The sequence below is a fragment of the Rhipicephalus microplus genome, chromosome 5 (genome assembly GCF_043290135.1).
Source record: "Rhipicephalus microplus isolate Deutch F79 chromosome 5, USDA_Rmic, whole genome shotgun sequence".
Lineage (NCBI taxonomy): Eukaryota > Metazoa > Arthropoda > Arachnida > Ixodida > Ixodidae > Rhipicephalus > Rhipicephalus microplus.
The window spans coordinates 95,084,880-95,104,186 of NC_134704.1; the positions used below are offsets into that span (position 1 = coordinate 95,084,880).

Below are 19,307 nucleotides of genomic sequence, written 5' to 3' on the forward strand. Positions count from 1 at the left end.
CAAAAAAGCTACTGCGCGTCCTGCCAGTCGCCAGCCCACCTCGTGTCCAAGCATCTTATCGAAATGAATCTTGTCTCTTTGGAATCCACCCCACCTGTGCACTTCCCTGTTTAAATCCACTACCTCGAAACCCTTCTCTCGACTAATTCGCCATATCTCTTTGTTTGCGTCGACAACCGCTCTTTGCAGGTTGACATTGCGTACTGGTACTTCCGGTACTGTGCATACTACAATTTGCACCTGGGGGGACACGGTGCGCATGTCATCCACCCCTTTCGCCAAGGTCGTCGCTAGTCCTGACGATTCTTTTTTCAGGACGTCATTTAACCCTCCCGCAATTACAACGAGGTTACGATTGTTAGCTTTAGCTGCGAGTTGTTCACCCGCTTGACTCATTACTGTCCCCAGCGTTTGTCCTGGGAACGTCCCTATCGCAACTCTCTTGTCGCCTTTCACCCTTTCTTTGATTGCCGCTGCGCATCGGACTAAATTTGAGTCACCGGCGATGATGACCTGTTCAGACATTCCTTCTGAAACCTGCACCTGGCTGCTGACTAGGTGACTAGCGTGAGTCACGGCTGCTGGTTTGCTCCCTCCCTCCCTCAAAACTACTTCCCGGTAGCTGGGCCCTGTGGCCAATGTATCTGCCTTTGTCATGCCTGTTTCCCTCATCTCTCCCGCACGGGGGTTCGTCGCCATAATGCTTCCGCCGTCACCTGCGTCTTCGTTCCCCTTCACGACCTTCGATAGGCCCTTCTCGGCTGCCCGGAGCCTTTCCTCCATGGCTGACGTTTTCTCTCGCTCCTTCGCCAATGCATTCTCCAGCTCTGCGATTTTCTCCATGAGCCCACTCTGGACCGCCATCATATTTTTCATTTTCTCCTCGAACTCGCACTGTCTACACTTGGCGTCATCTTCTGCTTTCTCTTCCGCACTAATTTCCACCTTCCACCCTACCCCGCACTCTGAACACTTTACGGTCTTTTTGACCATGGCTAGCTCAGTTTACCGATGCCCACGTGTTAGAAAACTGTACTAAAATACACTGGTCTAAGTCAAAAAGAACCACAATAATAAATAAATACGCTACACTTCACAGCACCTGCGCATGCACGTGGTCGGTCTACGCGCAGGCCTCAGCCACGTGGTGGCTGGAGAAAAAAAGACACAGTACAGAATACTAAAAAAAAAACGTACACCGTACTAGACCTAATCAAGCTTTACGCTAGCGCCTTACGTTCTCATAACGCTACATACAGAGGCAAGCTGGAAACATGCAAAAACACTTATCTGTAGCTGTCATTCCGGAGCTCTCCAAAAACACGTCCGACACCATCGAGGAGCTGGCCGGTGTTTACATACAGGGGATGGTACCGCCATCTAGTGAACACTGCAAGAACTAAACTAGAGGTGGCTACATACAGGGGACGGTACCGCCATCTAGGGAACACTGCAAGAACTAAACTAGAGGTGGCTACATACAGGCTACAGGGGACGCACAGCCCACGCCCTAAGGAGCTTCGCCCCTAAAATTAAACGAGAAAAGTTTGTAACTGCTAAAAAAATAGACAGGTGCTGCTTTTAAGGCTAATTTGTTGGCGTTGAGATATAGAAGTAGACAGTGGCCCTCAGTCGGGAGTCAGACTACGTACTGATAATTACATCTACGATCTGCCTAATAACATAAAATAGTGAATGAAACCGTAACTAGCGAATTATTTCTATAGTTATAGAAAGCGGCGAAAGGCAAAGAACTTCATACGAAAGTAATGACGCCCTTGCATTTTCACCACAAACTTGAATCACTAGAGCTCGACTCTCGGCACCATACTCATACACAACGATAAGTCGAGGAATCGTAACAAAATGGCGCAGTTGCACCACCATTGTATGTGAATACATTATTGCCAACAAAAGAATTATAAAAGAAACTTCGGGGGGGGAGGTGTCAGCAACCTTATCAACCCCCCCCTCCTCCATTACGGGCCTGGCTCCATATAGTGGTTGTCGAAAGAAACCAAGAAATAAATTAACCCTTTTCAAGACACGCAGATAAGAACACGACACAAACACAAGCGTCATTTTATGTATGGGTGATTGTGTCTTATGAGCGCTTCTTCATTCATCAATCCCTAACTGCCAAAATTACCTTGACCTCTCGTCCAGCCATGTGGAGTGTGGGTGGGACAAGGCATTTATTTCTACTGGGGGTCATGTTAACATGACGGTCATGCTAACGACTGGTCACCTAGCCATAGAATACCTTTTACTAGAAGTCACAAACAGATTCTCTGCGTTAGGTATCTGAAAATGGCTGCCACCACGACTTTTTTTTTAATCGCATTAGAGACGGTCACTGTAGGTAAGGACCAGGGTCAGTTCTTCCCCGCTCTCTTCTGTTCGCCAGTCACGCCAAGGAAGAACACAAAGGGCAGGAGAGGGCATAATCTATTGTCGCAGTTTCTTGCTTCGCGCATTCGAGCAAGCGTTCACGTGGCAACTCAACCAGCTGGTTCATCAAGATGGCGACCACAGAATTGTAAACCTGACTTCCGTTCTGAGCGCCGAAACGTCTTATTACATTTTTATCCTCTTGCGGTTGGCGTCTTTTTATTTAATTGATGTTATATATACGCTGTGACTCGGCGGCCAAAGCCACAAGCAAACAGCGCGTATTTCTGGCTCTAAAGTTTAAAGGGTTTTCACAGGATTCCCGGACAAAAGTTTTGGAAGAAAAAAAACCAGCCCAGAGAAACCAAACTACACAAATCACATATTACGACGCCAAAGTAAAGACAACGTGCGTAGCCATCTGTCGCTTTAATAGGCCAAATCGGCAAAGCCGAATCTCAATTTGTGCGGCGCAGCTAGCACATGACTAACGTCAAACCTTCGTTCGATTCACCTACGACAATCAAAACCGTTGCACGTCGGTTCGCGAGTCGAGTGAGTGAGTGAAACAACTTTATTGACGATCCGGCATAAAGGGGGAAGGGGTAGGGGGATTAAAGCGAGACACTTGCGTGCTCGGACGTCCCGGAGCAGCAACCTACTCGCGTAAAACCCGTGGGGGCGCCGCTTTCGGCCGCTGGCGTTCCAGGATGCTAAGCACGGGCTGGACCACGTCTCTTTGATTGCCTGGCTCTCGGCTGATAATTTTGCTGCTTATGGCAGTTGGCATTACTTCTTGATTACCCGGCGGTGGTGCACAGTCCCAAAGGAGGTGTCTCTGGGTGGCTCGCGCCTTCTTGCAGTGTTGGCATACATCAGTGGTGTAAACCTCCGGGCAAACGTGCTTTGCCCAGACGGGGGTCCATATTGCTTGTACTTGCAGCTGCCGTAGTGTGGCTGCTTCTCTGCGTTGTAGGTCTCGGTGAGGCGGTGGGTAGAGGCGTCTGCTCGTTCTGTACCATTGCAGAACGTCGGCGTAGGTTGTGATGAAATACTCTCCGTCTTCGGCATCGGGTCGTTGTGGCTCCGAGGAATGCGTTGACAGAGACCCGCGGCTAGTTAGCGCGTGTGCCTCCGTATCTGCCTCCTCGTTGCGGTTCGGGCCCACGTCCAGCTCCCCGGCGTGTGCAGGGAACCACTTGACGGTAATGTTGGTTTCCGGTCTTGCTATAGTTGAACATACTCTTGCAGTGGTTCCATGGACGTTGTTTGTAGCAAAGTTGGCTATTGCCGTCTTCGAGTCGCTGAGGACCGTGCGGTAATCCGGGATCGCTAGTGCCAGTGCGATTGTAAACTCTTCGGCTTGCGTGGGCGACTTGCACCGTATGCTTCCCGACGTTGTGAGTACTCCAGTGTCTGCTGCGATGACTGCTGCTGCGTACGTGTTTGGCCGGTGGGGATACTTCGCCACGTCCACGTAGTACGCGCGCGGATCGTTGGCGTGACCTTTTGTGAGGGCCTTGGCTCTCGCCGTTCTTCTTTCTTGGTGCATGCATGTGCTTCGGTAAGGGTGGAACCTTCAGTCTTTGGAGCACGTCTCGGGGTAGCTGCTTTGCTACCTCCGGAGTCGTCGCTGGCGCGTTGATTCCGATGCGCTGTAGTATCGTTCTTCCCGTCCTGGTCTGGGACAGGCGGTGATACTGCGCCGTTCACTGGGCTTCGGCGATTTCTTCCAGCGTGTTGTGAACGCCCAACGCGAGCATGCGTTTTGTGTTGGTGTGGGGGTATAAGCCCAGGGCCGTCTTGTACGCCTTTCTGATCATCGCGTCAATCTTGATCTTCTCCGCCGCTTTCCAATTGTGGAACGACGCTACGTAAGAGATGTGGCTGACTGCAAACGACTGGGTGAGTCGTAGTAGACTGTCTTCTCGCATGCCCTGGTACCGCGTGGCCGCCTTCTTGAGTAGGCGGGTGGCCAGCGAGAGCTTTGCGTGGAGCTTCTGTACCGTCACGTTGTTGCGGTTCAAGTCCTGGAGGTGCAGCCCCAAAACTCTGAGTGTCTGCACGTGCGGTATCGGCGTTCCGTCTTGGGTTACAACGTTGATGTTCTGCGTTGTCGGGCGTCGCGCACTTCGCGGTGAGATCACTTGCAGTTCCGACTTGGTTGGTGAACATTTGAGTCCGGTGAGTCGTAGGTATTCTTCTACGGCGGCGACGGCTTCTTGGAGGGCTGCCTCGATCTGGCTGTCGCTTCCTCCCGTTGACCACAGCGTGATGTCGTCCGCGTAGATCGTGTACTTGATGTTTCTAACGCGTTCCAATCTTCTTGCAACGCCTATCATGACAAGGTTGAACAACAGAGGGGAGATCACCGAGCCCTGTGGTGTCCCCGTGCTCCCCAGCTGCTTGAGCGGTAGTTGAGCAACTCAGCCGTTGTTACTAACACAGTGGAACTGCAGAGGTCTCAAGAACCACAAGAAGCGGGCTCATTTCCGCCTCTATCTTGAGACCTTTGAGTTCCTTGTTGCCGTGGTTGCCCTTCAGGAACCCGGCTCGGACGTCAAACTCACAAATTACACTACATTTCAACACAACCCGGAGACATGTATTCTTGTTCACAAGCAATATACCGCCCAGGAAGTCACACTCCCCACAACACCGCCTTTCCCATACACAATGGTGTCGGTGCTGCCTATAAGGCGATCTGATTCACCTGTTCATATTTTAAACATTTACTGTCCCCCAAAGCTTAAGAACGTCATGTTCAGCGAAACTTTCACACAAGCTATGCAGGTGGCAGGACGGGACCCCCTCCTGATCGTCGGCGACTTCAATGCCCCAAGCAGGTTATGGGGTTACCCACGAGAGGACACGCGTGGAAGGAAGCTTGCGGAACTTCTTTCTACACTTGGACTCACCCTCCACACTGATCCCGCCAGCCCAACACGTGTAGGCAACTCTGTTCAACGAGATACTTGCCCGGACCTCACAATTACACGCAACATACGCCATGCCGAATGGCTGAACACACAGGACACTCTCGGTAGTGATCATTGTGTATTAAACACAACTGTGTACATGCGTCCCTTAAAACGCCCACTTACACAAGCTCGTATCCCAGACTGGACAACTTTCCGCACCACTCTACCTATTGTAGACCCTCTCCAGTCGGGATACGACACCTGGTCTAAATCACTGACGTCTACACTGAAACAACACGAACAGCTGATACAGCTCACGGAAACTCAAACGGACGTGGACAACCACCTCCTCCATCTTTGGCAGGCCCGCCGCAGCCTCACCAAACAATGGAAAAAACAGAAACATAACAGACGCCTCAAGAAACGCATCCTAGAACTCACGGAGCAAGCTGCGGAATATGCTGCTCAGCTAGCCGACACTAACTGGGTGGACAGGTGCAACACGGCTGCACGCCAGATGTCTGGTCGCAACACGTGGCGCCTGTTTCGCGCTCTCATCGATCCAACACAAACACGCACGGAAACTCAACGTCACTTACATAAGGTCATGCACAACTTTACAGGAACGACAACACAGCTGGAAAACACGCTCAGGGACCGATACCTGTGCACCACCAAGGACCCCCGGACGGCCGCATACTCCTACGCAGGCAAAAAGAACACGCAGTTGGACACCCCGTTCCAGCTCCACGACCTCCAGCCGGCCTTACGCAAGATGAAGCGTGGCACTGCACCAGGGCGTGACCAGGTTACGGTCAAACTGTTGGCCAATCTTCCCGACGCAGCCTACGCCACGCTCCTCAAATACATCAATAGCATTTGGGACGGAGAAACTTCTCTCCCTCTTGAATGGAAATCAGCTCTCGTGACCTTCATCCCGAAGGCAGGTAAACCTATTGACGTGGAGAACCTTCGCCCCATCTCCCTCACGTCTTGTGTCGGCAAGCTGATGGAAACGATGGTGCGCGACAGACTCTCCGAGTTTCTAGAAACACAGCACACTTTTGCGGACACCATGTTTGGATTCCGCCCTCAGAAGTCAGCCCAGGATATACTTCTGCAGCTCCAACATGACATATTAGATCCTGTTGAATGCCCCCACAATGACAAGGTAGTCCTGGCCTTGGATCTTAAAGGAGCATTCGACAACGTGAAGCATGAGGTAATCCTTGACCACCTCAGTCAGACCAACTGTGGTTATAAAACATTCAATTATGTTAGACAGTTTCTTACAGACCGTCGAGCCTACATACGCATACAAGATGAGGAACATGGGCCTTACGTCATCGGCTCGAGGGGAACTCCTCAAGGCGCGGTCCTCTCTCCCCTCCTATTTAATATAGCCATGCTTCATCTTCCCTTCAAATTGGCTTCTTTACCAGGGATACATCACGCTCTTTACGCGGATGATATCACGATCTGGGCCACGCAAGGTAACCTGGGTCACATGGAGTCATGCCTGCAAGCAGCAGCGACTGTAGTCGACGACTACGCAACCTACTGCGGACTCCAGTGTGCCCCGGCTAAGTCAGAATTTGTGCACGTACGTCCCTCCCCTCAGGACACAACTCAGCTCCATATCAGTCTTCCCTCGGGACCGATCCGTGAGGCCAAGGAGATCCGCGTCCTTGGCCTCTTCATACACCACCAACGCAAGGCCGACACCACAATAGCCAAACTTCGCACGGTGGGAGACCAGGTGGGCCGTATGGTCCGCCGGGTCTCCAACAAGCGGGGCGGATTACGAAGCAGGGATGCAATGCGGCTTGCCCATGCTTTCGTAACGAGTAGAATACTCTACTCGACTCCCTACTTGCACCTACGCAAACACGAGGATGATCAACTCGAGGTCATCCACCGTAAAGTTATCAAGCGGGCTCTCGACCTCCCTATCACCACGTCCAACCAGAGACTTCTGGCCCTAGGCGTGGTGAATACCTACCGGGAACTTCGAGAAGCCCACCTCGTTAACCAATACACGCGCCTTGCACAGACCCATTCCGGTCGCCGCCTCTTGGACCGAATACACATCAAACACGATTACTATATTGAGGAAAGGGTGAGAGTGCCAGAACCTTGGAGACGCGCCCTCCGGGTCCGACCCCTTCCCCGCAACATGTCCAAAGAAAACCACAGTGGTCGCCGCCAGGCGCGCGCGGAAGCGTTGCAGCGACACTTTGGTCAAGAGGAACACGTGTGCTACGTGGACGTTGCCGGCCCGCACCATGGGGGGTGGTATACTGCCGCAGTCATACACAACGCAAACACCGTAAACGGGCTCACTTTCAAAGCCTACAGCGCAACACACGCGGAGGAGGTTGCCATCGCTCTGGCTCTCGCCTATCCCTCTTCTAAACATATCATCACCGACTCACGAGGGGCCTGTCGGAACTATCAGCTAGGGTGGGCTTCACCGCTTGCTCAGCGCATACTGGAACCTAGCTGCCGATACGTTAATCCAACTCCGCGAAATCTGGTTTGGGCACCCGGTCACCAAGGACTCAGGGGTAACGAACAGGCCGATCAGGCCGCCCGCGCACTCTCTTCCCGGGCTATCTCCCTGTCTTTGGAAGCCTACTCGCAATCAGACAATTCGGCCCTTTCATTCAAAGATATTACCAATTACTACAAGGAGGAGCACCGGCGCTATCCAGACCCTTGTAAGGGACTGCATCGCGCTGACGAGCGCCTCCTTTTAAAACTGTTTACCAATACTGTACTGTGCCCGGCGGTGCTAAAACATTTCAATTCATCCTTTGATGGCACGTGCCAGTTCTGTGGTGAGGTGGCTGACACCTTTCACATCGTCTGGGCGTGCCAGTCTAATCCATCTATCCCCCCCAACCCCAATCCCACGAGAGAGGACTGGGAGGCGGCCCTGCTCGGCTGTCAAGACCTGAAGGCCCAAGAGGCTCTGGTTCAACGTGCGCGGGCGGCGTTGCTTGCCAATGGAGCCCCGGAATAGGGGTTCCACCTAGTGCTGTGAGGGTAGGAGGCCAATAAGGCCCCAACCCAATCACCTCTCTGTAACCATTTAATGGTTATTAAATGTTTTCACCACCACCACCTTGAGCGGTAGTTGTAGTTCTCCTGCCACAAGCCGCGTGGTGCGGTTGGTCGGGAAATCTTTGATGTAAGCGAACGTCCTCTCCCCCATGTTGAAGTGGGACACCTGCCGAAAGACGGCCGAGTGGTGTACGTTGTCGAATGCTCCCTGGAGATCCAGTCCGAGCACCGCTCTATTATCCAACGTGGGAAAGTGTCTGTCCACGATTTCGTTCTTGAGCAACAGCATGGCGTCCTGGGTACACAGTTTGGCCCGGAACCCCAGCATTGTATGCGGATATATGTTGGATTCTTCCAAATAACGTTGCCATCTGTTGAGTAGGACGTGTTCAAGCACCTTGCCCACGCACGACGTTAGAGAGATGGGTCTCAGGTTGTCTATGCTGGGTGGTTTGCCCGGTTTGGGGATCAGGACCGTTTTCGCGGTCTTCCATTGTTGCGGTAGCTTGCCCGTCCGCCAGCACTGGTTGTAGTACTTGGTGAGGGCTTCGATTGCCGTGTCGTTCAAGTTCCTCAATGCCTTGTTGGTGACGTGGTCCGGTCCGGATGCTGATTTACAGTTGATTGTTTGTAGAACCGCTCGCACTTCCCATTCTTCGATGTCGGCATCTAGTTTCTCGTTGGTTGCCCCTTCGTAGCTGGGGAGTGGGTGCGTTGGCGTTACGGGGAGATACTTGGCGTCCAGGCGTCGTTGCACCTCAGCCTCTCCCATTTCTTTGACGGCTTTGTGAATTGTCTTGTTCAGCATGTAATGCTGAGCTCCCTTGGTTGTCTGATCGTTGAGCAAGTGGCGTAGCAGGCGCCACGTCTTGCCTTTGTGTAGTTGACCATCCGCTTCTTGACACACCACGTGCCACTGCAGTCTGCAGAGGACTGCGCTGTGATGCTCGATGTCTCTGTTGAGTTGTGCTATACGTTTGCGTAGCTTTCTGTTGTGGCGTTGACGTTTCCAGCGCCGTATCAGCGAGTTGCAGGCTTCCATGAGGTGCGCTAGTCTGCTGTCCAGCATCGTAGCCTCCGGCTCCACTTCTACCGTCTGAGTGGCGTCTTTGGTCGTGGCGTTCAACATGTTGGTCCATGCTTCTATGTTTTCAATGGTTTCCGTAACGTTGTCTTCTCATTTCTTTCTGTACTCGTGCCAGTCGATGATTTGCTGTTGCTGTGCTCTTTGCGTGTTCTCTGCGATGGGTATTGTAATTTCGAGTATGCAGTGGTCACTTCCCAACGTCTCCCCGGTGTTCCGCCACGTGACTCCACGCAGTGCTGAGGCCGTGCTTATGAAAGCGAGGTCCGGGTTTGTGTCTCGCTGCGACGACGTTCCGTTTCTCGTAGGTGCGTTGGGGTCGTTTAGCAATTGGTAACCTGCGTCCATTGTTTCGTCGTAGAGACTGTGGCCCTTCGCCGTCGTGTATGGATACCCCCATGCCGTATGTTGAGCGTTGAAGTCTCCACACAGTAGGGTTACGTTGGAGCCCGCGAGCTGTTGCGCTTTGTGCACAAGGGTGCGGAATTTTTGCTGGAAGTGCTTCGGATTGCTGTACACGTTGATTATAAAAGTGCTTTCACGGCGCTTGCGCTTCCCGGTGACGATTTCAACCGTGCTGTGCTCGATGGCGCCGTTGGGTAGCAGCTCGTGATCTATTGAAGTTAGATTCTTCTTTACCAAGGTGCAGACCCTCTGCCCTGCGCCTTTCCCAACTGTTCGTGCGCTGGGGGGCTTCGCAAAGGATCTGTACCCCGGTAACGTCGGTGGGGTTTCACTGTGCGTCTCTTGTAGTATTATAACGTCGGGTCTCTTGGTGCTTTGTTTTATGTACTGTTGTAACGATGCTTTTCTCCCCTGTATGCCGTTGGGATTCCATTGCCATATGAGGAGATGATGCTGTTGTGTCTGTGCTCTGTTTCTGTGGTTAGCGGTGCCTGTTGCCGTTGTCCCGTCCATTATTGCGGTTGGGTGAAGGCCTGTTGGGGGATTAGTCCTGACGCCGTCAGCGCGTGTATTAGTGCATCCAACTTAGTCTGTATTCCTTGTATGGTAGACTGCATGCCATGTACGGGTGTCACCAATGTGTCGAGGCGTGCGTTGGTAGCATCGAGGCGATCGTTAGTAGCTTTGATGACTTGGCTCAGGGTTTCGTAGTTGGCTTTCATGGTCTGTTCTAGTCGATCTTGACGTTCTTCTAGGCTGTCCAGCCTAGCGTTGACTCTTCGTTCACGTGCGTATTCGAGCGCTCGCTTCTTGGGTGCCGGTTCGCTTGTCCTAGCACCGTCGATCGTTTCGGGTTCTGCGCTGTTAGCTTCCGTAGTAACTGGGACTTGTACCTCCATGGCTGAGTTTGTGTTGTTTTCCTTTGGCGTTGGGGGTCTTGGTTGACTCTGCGGTGGCGACAGTGGCCGAGTCACCTGTTGTTGCTGCTGCTGCTGCTGCTGTGCGTTGATGAGTTGGTTCAACTTAGCGTTCATCTCTTGCATTTGAGCTCTCTGTTCAGCGATGCATCGCTCGAACTGCTCATTTTCATTGCGTAGTGACTGGATGGTGTTGTCCTTTGCTTCAGCTACGTGGTTGAGCGGATTGCGGTTCGCCGCTTGCGGGTTGATTGCTTGGGCCCCATTTATCACATTGCCCGATCGCTGCTGGTTGCGGTTGTAATTCATGTTTTCGCTGCGCTTGCCGTCGGTGCTTCTGCCGCGGCTCGCCGATTGTCTCCTGCTTTTGTCCCGCTTCCTCGAGCGGCTGCGTCCTCTCTGATAGATGCGCTTCGTTCTGTTGTTGCGGTGGCAGCTGCGGGAAGTCTTGCGACGAAAACGCTGACGCCGCGTTTCTGCGCTCCCATCTGCGCTGAGTAACTACGAAGGGCACCTTGTACTTGTTCGTACAGCCCTCCGTGCCCGTGGCGTGGGCTCCGTTACACAGTTTGCAACGTGGCTTGCACCGCGCCGCGTGGTCTGCCGTCGGGTTAGGCGCGCCACACGCAAAGCAGATCTTGGTTTCCGGCGTGGGGCATACATCGGCTCGATGGCCGATTTTGCCGCATGTCTTGCATACGTTGTGGTGTTGTCTGTATAATCCACACTTTACTATAATGGAGCCATACTTTATGTAGTTGGGAACCTTTGTTCCTGCGAACAAAATGACGATCGAGGTAGTGTTTCCAATCCTGTGTGCTTCGAGGGCCTGCGGGTTTGCTTGGTTAACGATATTCTCGTGCAGATCCTCGGCAGTGTTCTCTACTGCGATGCCACGGATTACTCCTTTCGCTGTGCCGTGAGGCGCGGTGCAGTAGGCATGCGTTTCGTAGCTACGGCCCCCAATGTACAGAGAGCGTACGCTTGCGTAGTAACGTGCTCGTTCTTCATCGGGCGTGCTGATCACGATGATGTTCTGCGTGGGATTAATACAGATCGTATCTGCTTTCGCTGTGGTCTTGGGAACGTTGGCTGCCGTTATGACTGCGGACATTACGATGTCAGCTTCCAGTTTTGCTAGGAATAGCCCTCCTCTCGGTCGTATTACAATCTTCTGCTCTTCTCGTGGCAAATTCAGCGGCATGCGGGACGCTTTAGTAATTCTCGCTACCATGCGTTTTGCTTGAGCTTCACTAAATTGCGGAGTTGGCTTGTTGCTTTGGGTAACTTCGTTAAGCTGGGGCTTATTAAGTCGTTGGCTTACTTGTTTTCCGGAGATTTTCCATCCCGCGATGTCGCTTGGGTGTAAGTCGTTGCCGCGCACCGCGACTGCGGTGCGGCCGGTGCTGCGTAGCACCTCTTGGTCGTTGATCGTGTCGGTGGTCGTAGTGTCGTTGCCGCCAGCACAAAAGTCCATGTCTTCCGTAGCAAGGGCCGCGAAACGGTTGTGGGAAACGGCGTTGAGCTGCGATGAGGCCGAGGCCATCTTCGGCGATGACGAGTCGAGCGTTGAGCCGGGCCGGGCGGCCGACGCAGTTGCGCGTCCCCGCCGTACTCGCGCTAAGCCTAGGCGCGGTCCGCTAGGCCCAGCGTCGCACAAGTGAAGAAAACGTCAAAAATTGACGAAAAGTCCGGTTGGCCGGACCAAAAATAGCATCAATCGAGTCCAGGGATGTTCACGGACACTGTAGTGATGATATACAATCGATTAGAAGCAGTTAAGGCGGCACAATTAGCGAAAACTGCGGAGCTCATTCGGAGCACGTCTGCTCAGCTCGGCGACCGGAGCGCCCCCCTCACGAGTCGAGAAATTGTGCAGCGCGAGTTCAATGACGCGGACGCAGTGCAAAAAAAAAAAAAAAAAAAAAAAAGAAGGGTGAGCGAGATGGTGCAGTCTTTATTTTTGTTGTTTATATTTACGCCATCCACCCAACTTTGACAGGCGGCAAACGTGAAGCGCTAGAATCTTGGCAAAGCATATTCGGCTACGGCAGCACCACGCGAAATAGTTCAGGTTGTTCACGCAAATCGAACGAACATTTAAAATAAAATCAAAATGAAAGTTCGAGACTTACCGGCTGGTCGGTTTGTCTTCCGTCACCAGCGCTCTTCATGAGGCCATCAGCACTTTGAAACAAACTTGGCGCGCTGTGTCAGAAGCCTTCCAGAACTAGTGACGTCTCTGATAATTAGTGATTTAAGGTTAGATAAGATGATTATAGTGATAGCGATAATGGTTCGCGGTCAGCAGAGACACCGAGGAGCAGTTCGAAATTACACTCTAGTGCCGTTGTCAGTTACACTCTATTCCATATAACGGCACAAGGTCGTAGTGGTGCGAGAGATGGACGACGACTGATAAGGCACCTTCCCGAGGTGCACTCCGCTTGCTTCGCCCAGACGACCGAAGCACATCCTATCGACTCGGCGGCGAAAAAAATAGTTCCGCTCAAGCACTTGGCAATGTTTTCCGCAGGCGGAGTTACGGTTACATCAGCCTCATGACCTCAGATCTAGAATACACGCCCATTAATGCAGGCTTGTGTACATTCACCACTTAACAGCGCGGCTACATCGCGTTATTCACCAGTGTTACCATTCAACCGGTTTTCCCGCAAAAAACTTTGCTGCATCCTAATATGTTTAGCAGACAAAATTGTTTTAGTGAACTGCAGCCTCGCTAGTTAATTTACCGGTAGACAATTTTTTCAGAAAGGATGGGAATCGCCTGTGCTCGCATGACCTCGCTGAAGTAAACGTGATCAAATACAGGAAATAAGCTTTCCACAAGCTGTCGCAGAAGGGCAGTCTGCATTACATGCAGATTACATGAAGGAGGGAAGGATTGCACGCAAAGAGGCAATCAGGGCCAAAATTTTCAAAAATCCATCGGTTATATTAGGGCTAATAGCTTCTCATCAAGAAAGCATTTCTCTCTTTATTCTACTAATGCTTTTGTTTTTTCAATTTTATCTATGTCGGGCACAAATATTGAATTTAGCGGTTTTGAGCCGGTTGTGAGGGCTTCTGTGGTGATATAGAATTGTTTTTGAGTTGACAACACTGCCATCCACCATAGCCGCACAAATTCGGCCATCTGCAGAACTCGAATTTCTTCACACCTATGCCTGCGGTCATAAGCAGCCGATAAGCGGTCCAAGATTCCTTTTAAAGTGAGGTCGCACCTCGTCAGTACGAGGAAAGCCCACAGATCACCAGCAGAGAAAAAGAGAAAAGAAAATGGCGAATGCCCAACAAAGAATTAGTAGGCTTCGTCCTCCCGTTTTCTTTGTGGATGCCCGGAAGCGATAATAACAGATGAGACGAAAGAGATTACAACCCAGTACTTCACGAGAATCACAACATACTGCGGACGAAGAGGAAAATATTCTGAAGAAATGGGATGGGAGGGGGGTGGCAGAACCAGAAACCCCAGTGCGAGGCATGCGAAGCATTAACCCTAACGCTAACAAGCCTAACCATCAACTTCAACTGCATTCAGCCGCCAAAAATTTCGCTTCCCGCATTAGATTTGGGGTTGCTCTTGAAAATTTTCAATCTTGCATGCAGGCGTACACATCCAGACACACGCATGAATGCAAAGAATGGCTAAACAACCAAGAAAAAAAATTCTGGCTACGCCAGTGCTATGAATTCCGTTGTGCGAGGGTAGATGGACAATGAACCATCAGTTTCTTCAGCCAGCGATCGAAGCAATATTTAGCACTTTCAAAAATATAAATGACTGTGAGTGGTAACAACAGCATGCTGAGAAACAAGATTCAAGGGCCGGAAAAAAATGAGGAAAATATTTTTTGCGTGTTTTTTTTTTTTTTTGCAGCCACACGAAGTCTGGAAAAGAATGTCTAAGTTTCCAAACACTTTCGTATATGGGTGTAGCGCCACTAACGAAATTGTTCAGAAAGAAGACGACAACAAAGAGGTGCATTAACCTTTACTTTGCAACCATTGCAAATATAAAACCATGAAAATACCTCTTTGTACCGACACAGGTCGGCAAAACAGTATGCTCCTTGTGATGATTAGCACCACCCTAACTCTTCTCTTGCTAACAATTAAGAATGGTGTAACACATGGGATATGAAACTTAATATAAATAAGACAGCCTATCATGGTTTCTCTCACCGAAAAGCTCCCCTTGCCTTTACGTACAGGCTAGGCTCATTACCACTGCATGAGGAAACGCTATACAAGTACTGAGGTGTCACTTTCACAAATATTTTGCCGTAGAGTATCAATATAGTTATTTGGTCTTCTTCATATCGCAAATTGTACTTTTTTAAACATGAGCTCAAACAGTCTCCTGTAGCTGTAAAACTACTTGTTTATAACACATTAATTAGGCCAATACTTCAATATTCATGGGTTGTTTTTGACATTTTTACTAAAACCAGCATTACGGTCCTCGAAATTGTGCAAAAAAAGCTGTCATGTTCATTTATTCAAAGTTTTCTCCGTATGACTCTCCCACAGAACTAACGCAGCCTAACAGCATTCCATGTCTTGACACTAAGGCAGAAAGCTGCACGTTTACAATTTCTTTACCTGCTATGGAATGGGAAACTAGGAATGAACCCTTCACCTTATCTTTCATCTTCAACATCAAGAAATACTCGTCACCATCGTCATAATTCTTTTACACCATATTTTAGGAAAACAGTTTTATTGAAATTCTCTTTTCTTCTACGCATCATAACAGACTTAAATGATTTTTTGTAGCCTTTGATCACATTGGGATCATTGCAAGTTGTGTTTCCTTTGTCTTTTTTTTCATCACCCTGCTTATGCCTGTATAAAGTCAGCAGTATTTAATTAATAAAGATAGAAAGAGCTCACTTGGACTAAAACTTACCTACCAGAGCGAAACTCACTTGGACTCACTCAAGAATATTTTCTTCAATTGGACTTACTTGGACTCAAACTCAACGAAACACCAGAACTCACTCGAATTATGACCCATGGCTTAATCTCAGTCTCAGTGAGTCCGAGTGAGTCGACTCATGAGCGACTTCACCGACTTAAGGTTACCGATAACACTGCCTCATAGCGAATACTACCAACTAGCCTGCATTGATACCCTTGTTCCAAGTCGAGGGAGTATCAATAAAGAAAAAAAATCACTGGTTAATGCACGAGTGTACAAGAAAATCTATTAGGATTTCTCGCCATAAAACAAATTTACCTGGCTCTCAGAACTTTACAGATATGTGACATACTCTGCTGCGGATCAACTGAGGACAACGATTAGAGTACAGGAAGTTAGGCTCTGATATACACATGTATGCTCTTGCATTTGACTTGTCACATCAGTATCGCTTAATATATCGCTATTTCATGCCGTTCACTTAACATTTATCTTTTTATTGCCAACGTTAAACTCCTCCATTCTCACAACAACCTAACACATACCTAATCGCCATAGTGGATGAGAACATAGTTGTTGAAGGCAGCAAAAACGCAATGACGAGTGCATTCAGCAGATAAATTTGCACATTTGCACACAAGCTGTGTTTTCTGCATAGTGCATACCACTCCAGTGACTGCAATGATACCACAGAACAGAGGCATCCTCTAGTACATCTCAAATACCTCTGTCTGAGAGAGAGAGATAAATAAATGTTTATTTCAAAACAGTGTTTCGAGCGATATCTAGTATCACCCTACGATGGGAGGGTTCCCTAGTCCAGGAAACATCTGGCTTCGACTGCCCTCTTGGCCCTGGCGACGAGTTGTCCCTAGTGATTCTGTTTCATGAGGACGAGCATGGCCTCCCACGTTTCGATTACGTGGTCATCATTCGTTCTTTTGAGCCTCATTTTAGCTAATGCTTGGTTCTGTGCTTGCTCGCGAACATTTTTACCTTCACAGACGTGTGGAGAGTCAGTTCATCATGTACGTGCTATGGCTCCTGCTAAACGGTTGAGCCCCTCAAAAGAGTGTCCCGAAATCGTTACGCAGCTGGCATCGCTGCTAGGGCGGTATATGCAGCCCGGATCATGATATCACTATGGGGTGCACACCCATTCGTGCAGGCCTGTGTGAATCTGCCTTTGAGGAGAAAATGTCTCGGACTTCAGTGGTACCTAATACTAAAGAATGTCTGTGACACCTGACCTAGAATATATCCTGTGTCGTGCCAGCTTTCCGTGTTCATTTTTCTTTACAGGATAAAGCATCGGCTATGGAGCTCGAAAAACTCATGGGAATTGCTCAAGACAAAAAACCCGTCGAAGCTTCAGTTACAAAGTGACCTTCGCAACTGTCGCCAAGCGCTGCGTAACCGGACGCCTACGCCACTCGTTTTGATGCAGCTAATGCTGCAAACTAGGTCACCTTTTGTACATATCAAACATGCATATAAATGAACAAAAATGAAACGTGTTGTAGACTTCAGTGTTGTATCGTGATTTTTGCAAGCGTCAATATACGGCAGTCCCCAGCGTGCATGCGTGCTTGTTCTCACATCGCCACTGGATGTATGGTTGGATTATTATAGACAATGTTATTGTTCACATGAAGCGTAAGACGGTGGAAATTTGCACAGTATGCGCCAAAGGCAGGTATAATTTCTCGTTTGTTGTGCCTCACTGCGTGCAAATGATTCTGCGCATAGGCAAATGTTAGCTATTCACTGTTATAACAGCAGGACTGTCTTCATTCTATCTAAACTTAACATGGTACTTCACATGCATGGTAATGTGTATGTGATTCTCTTCCCTCTTGCTCTTTCTCCGCTTCATAGCCCCTGACTTAAGATCAGACTTTGTATCACCTTCCTCGTCACCTCGAGACTCTCTAATCGACTTCACCTTGACGCAGCGTCCAGCCAATAAATACATGTACCAGCTTAGTTTGACCGGTAAGCCATACTCTGACAAGTGTGGTGCTTCAGAATGGAAAGGAAGTACTTGTCTCCAAATCAGAATATGCTCAATTTCACAAGCACTGATAACTCTCGGTATAGGACATAGGGTTGAAAAAGGTACCGAGCTAGAAATGGTTGAAAAAAATTGACCAAGGAACTAAAAGAGTAGCTAAATTATTTTTTCAGACATTTTCAGACATAACTACGTACAACATGCATGAAAGAAGAGAAAAGTGTTTCCGCTTTGATTACAATAACTTAGGGCAGGCGTTGTTTGAGCAAAGCATCAAGTCTTGCGCACCTTTCAAAGAGGAGCTGGAAAGGCTTCGGAGCAAAACTTCACAGGTGTGCGAACATTCGAAAATTTTGAATAGGGAATCAAACAGAGCACAATACAACAACCAAATATTTCTTTTTCGGATATTTTTTGAATGGGCATCACTCGGGAGGAGGCCCTAGTGGAAGAGCACGTTGGAAAAGCAACGATCACTTTCGTTGTTTTAATTAGTGAAATGTCAAAGTGCCTCAAGGTGCATTCAAGATGCATGCAGTTCAGGCGACCCCAAGGTGAAGATGTAAAATGGGAGTAAGATCTGCTCATCACCTGGGGGAGGACTTATTGCTTTAAACTCCTGTGTCACTGAAGCCAATGTCTTCAATCCTCTGTCATTTGCATGAAATTCCTCTCTCTAATTCGTGAAATGTTTGCCTTTCACATCTTAGCTGGTGAGAAAGATGATGAGAAAGCTTAAAGTGGGCTTACAATAAACCGCGCATTTAACAACAAAAACAAACAACGTAATCTGCCCTACCATAACCTTAAACAAGCATAGGAGGGGCTCTTCCTCGAAAATCATGAAAGGGCAGAAGTGTGAAGCTGTGGCGGTAAATGGCCATGACTCCTGTGGTACATACATTTATCAGTCTATATCAGCCATTAGCAGAACGTCATCCTTCCTTTGCCGCTGAATATGACGCTATCGTTACGATTTCTGAATCACTTCACTTGGAAAGCTGTATTCGTGGAATGTTTTCTTTTGTGTGTGTATGTGCACGTCATGACGTTTAGTCGCAAATTAAGGGGAATCAAAGTAGACAAAAAATCACGCCTTTTTTCAGTGGTATTTCATTTTTTTTTCATCCACTTAATTCCCTTCGATTTTCTACAAAATCTACAGTTCAAAACACAATGTTGCCTATGCTTTTCTAGGATGAAATGAGTGGTGGTTTCATGTATATCTACAAGTTTTCATTGCTCAGCACTTATATTTCAGTAAATGTCAATACACAGCAACTAGAGTTAGATAAGATAGCTAAATTAGGAGCTAATTTGTGCATAAAAATGCTACAATAACTACTCATAGCTTAATCAACCTTTCAGCAGCTAGCAGAGTTCAAAATAACTAGATCTAGCTCCGAAATGGCTAAATTGACAAAACTGCTCGCAAGTTCCCTCTATCAATTAACCGTATGATATTTTGTTGTTGTTATTTCTTGCTGTCCTCTTCCTAGGGCCTTTTTGTTCTCAATGTGCTTCCCCTGTACTGTGTACAGAACTTTTATACGCCAGCAAAATC

At 49.1% G+C, this 19,307-nt stretch overlaps 1 protein-coding gene and 1 pseudogene across 1 annotated transcript; both read right to left on the bottom strand.

Annotated features, from left to right (window-relative positions):
• Positions 1 to 2,947: 2,947 nt before the first annotated feature.
• LOC142817872 (uncharacterized) lies at positions 2,948 to 9,523 on the bottom strand (annotated as a pseudogene).
• A 1,437-nt stretch (positions 9,524 to 10,960) lies between these two features.
• Positions 10,961 to 12,631, bottom strand: LOC142817871 (uncharacterized). The gene has a single exon (XM_075895780.1). It carries the CDS (start codon positions 12,328 to 12,330, stop codon positions 10,990 to 10,992), a length of 1,341 nt encoding a protein of 446 aa, XP_075751895.1. The 5' UTR covers positions 12,331 to 12,631; the 3' UTR covers positions 10,961 to 10,989.
• Between the last annotated feature and the right edge of the window lie 6,676 nt (positions 12,632 to 19,307).

Excerpts from the sequence above, each read along its gene's own strand:
- LOC142817871 (XM_075895780.1), bottom strand. The coding sequence starts at position 12,330 with ATGGCCTCGGCCTCATCGCAGCTCAACGCCGTTTCCCACAACCGTTTC.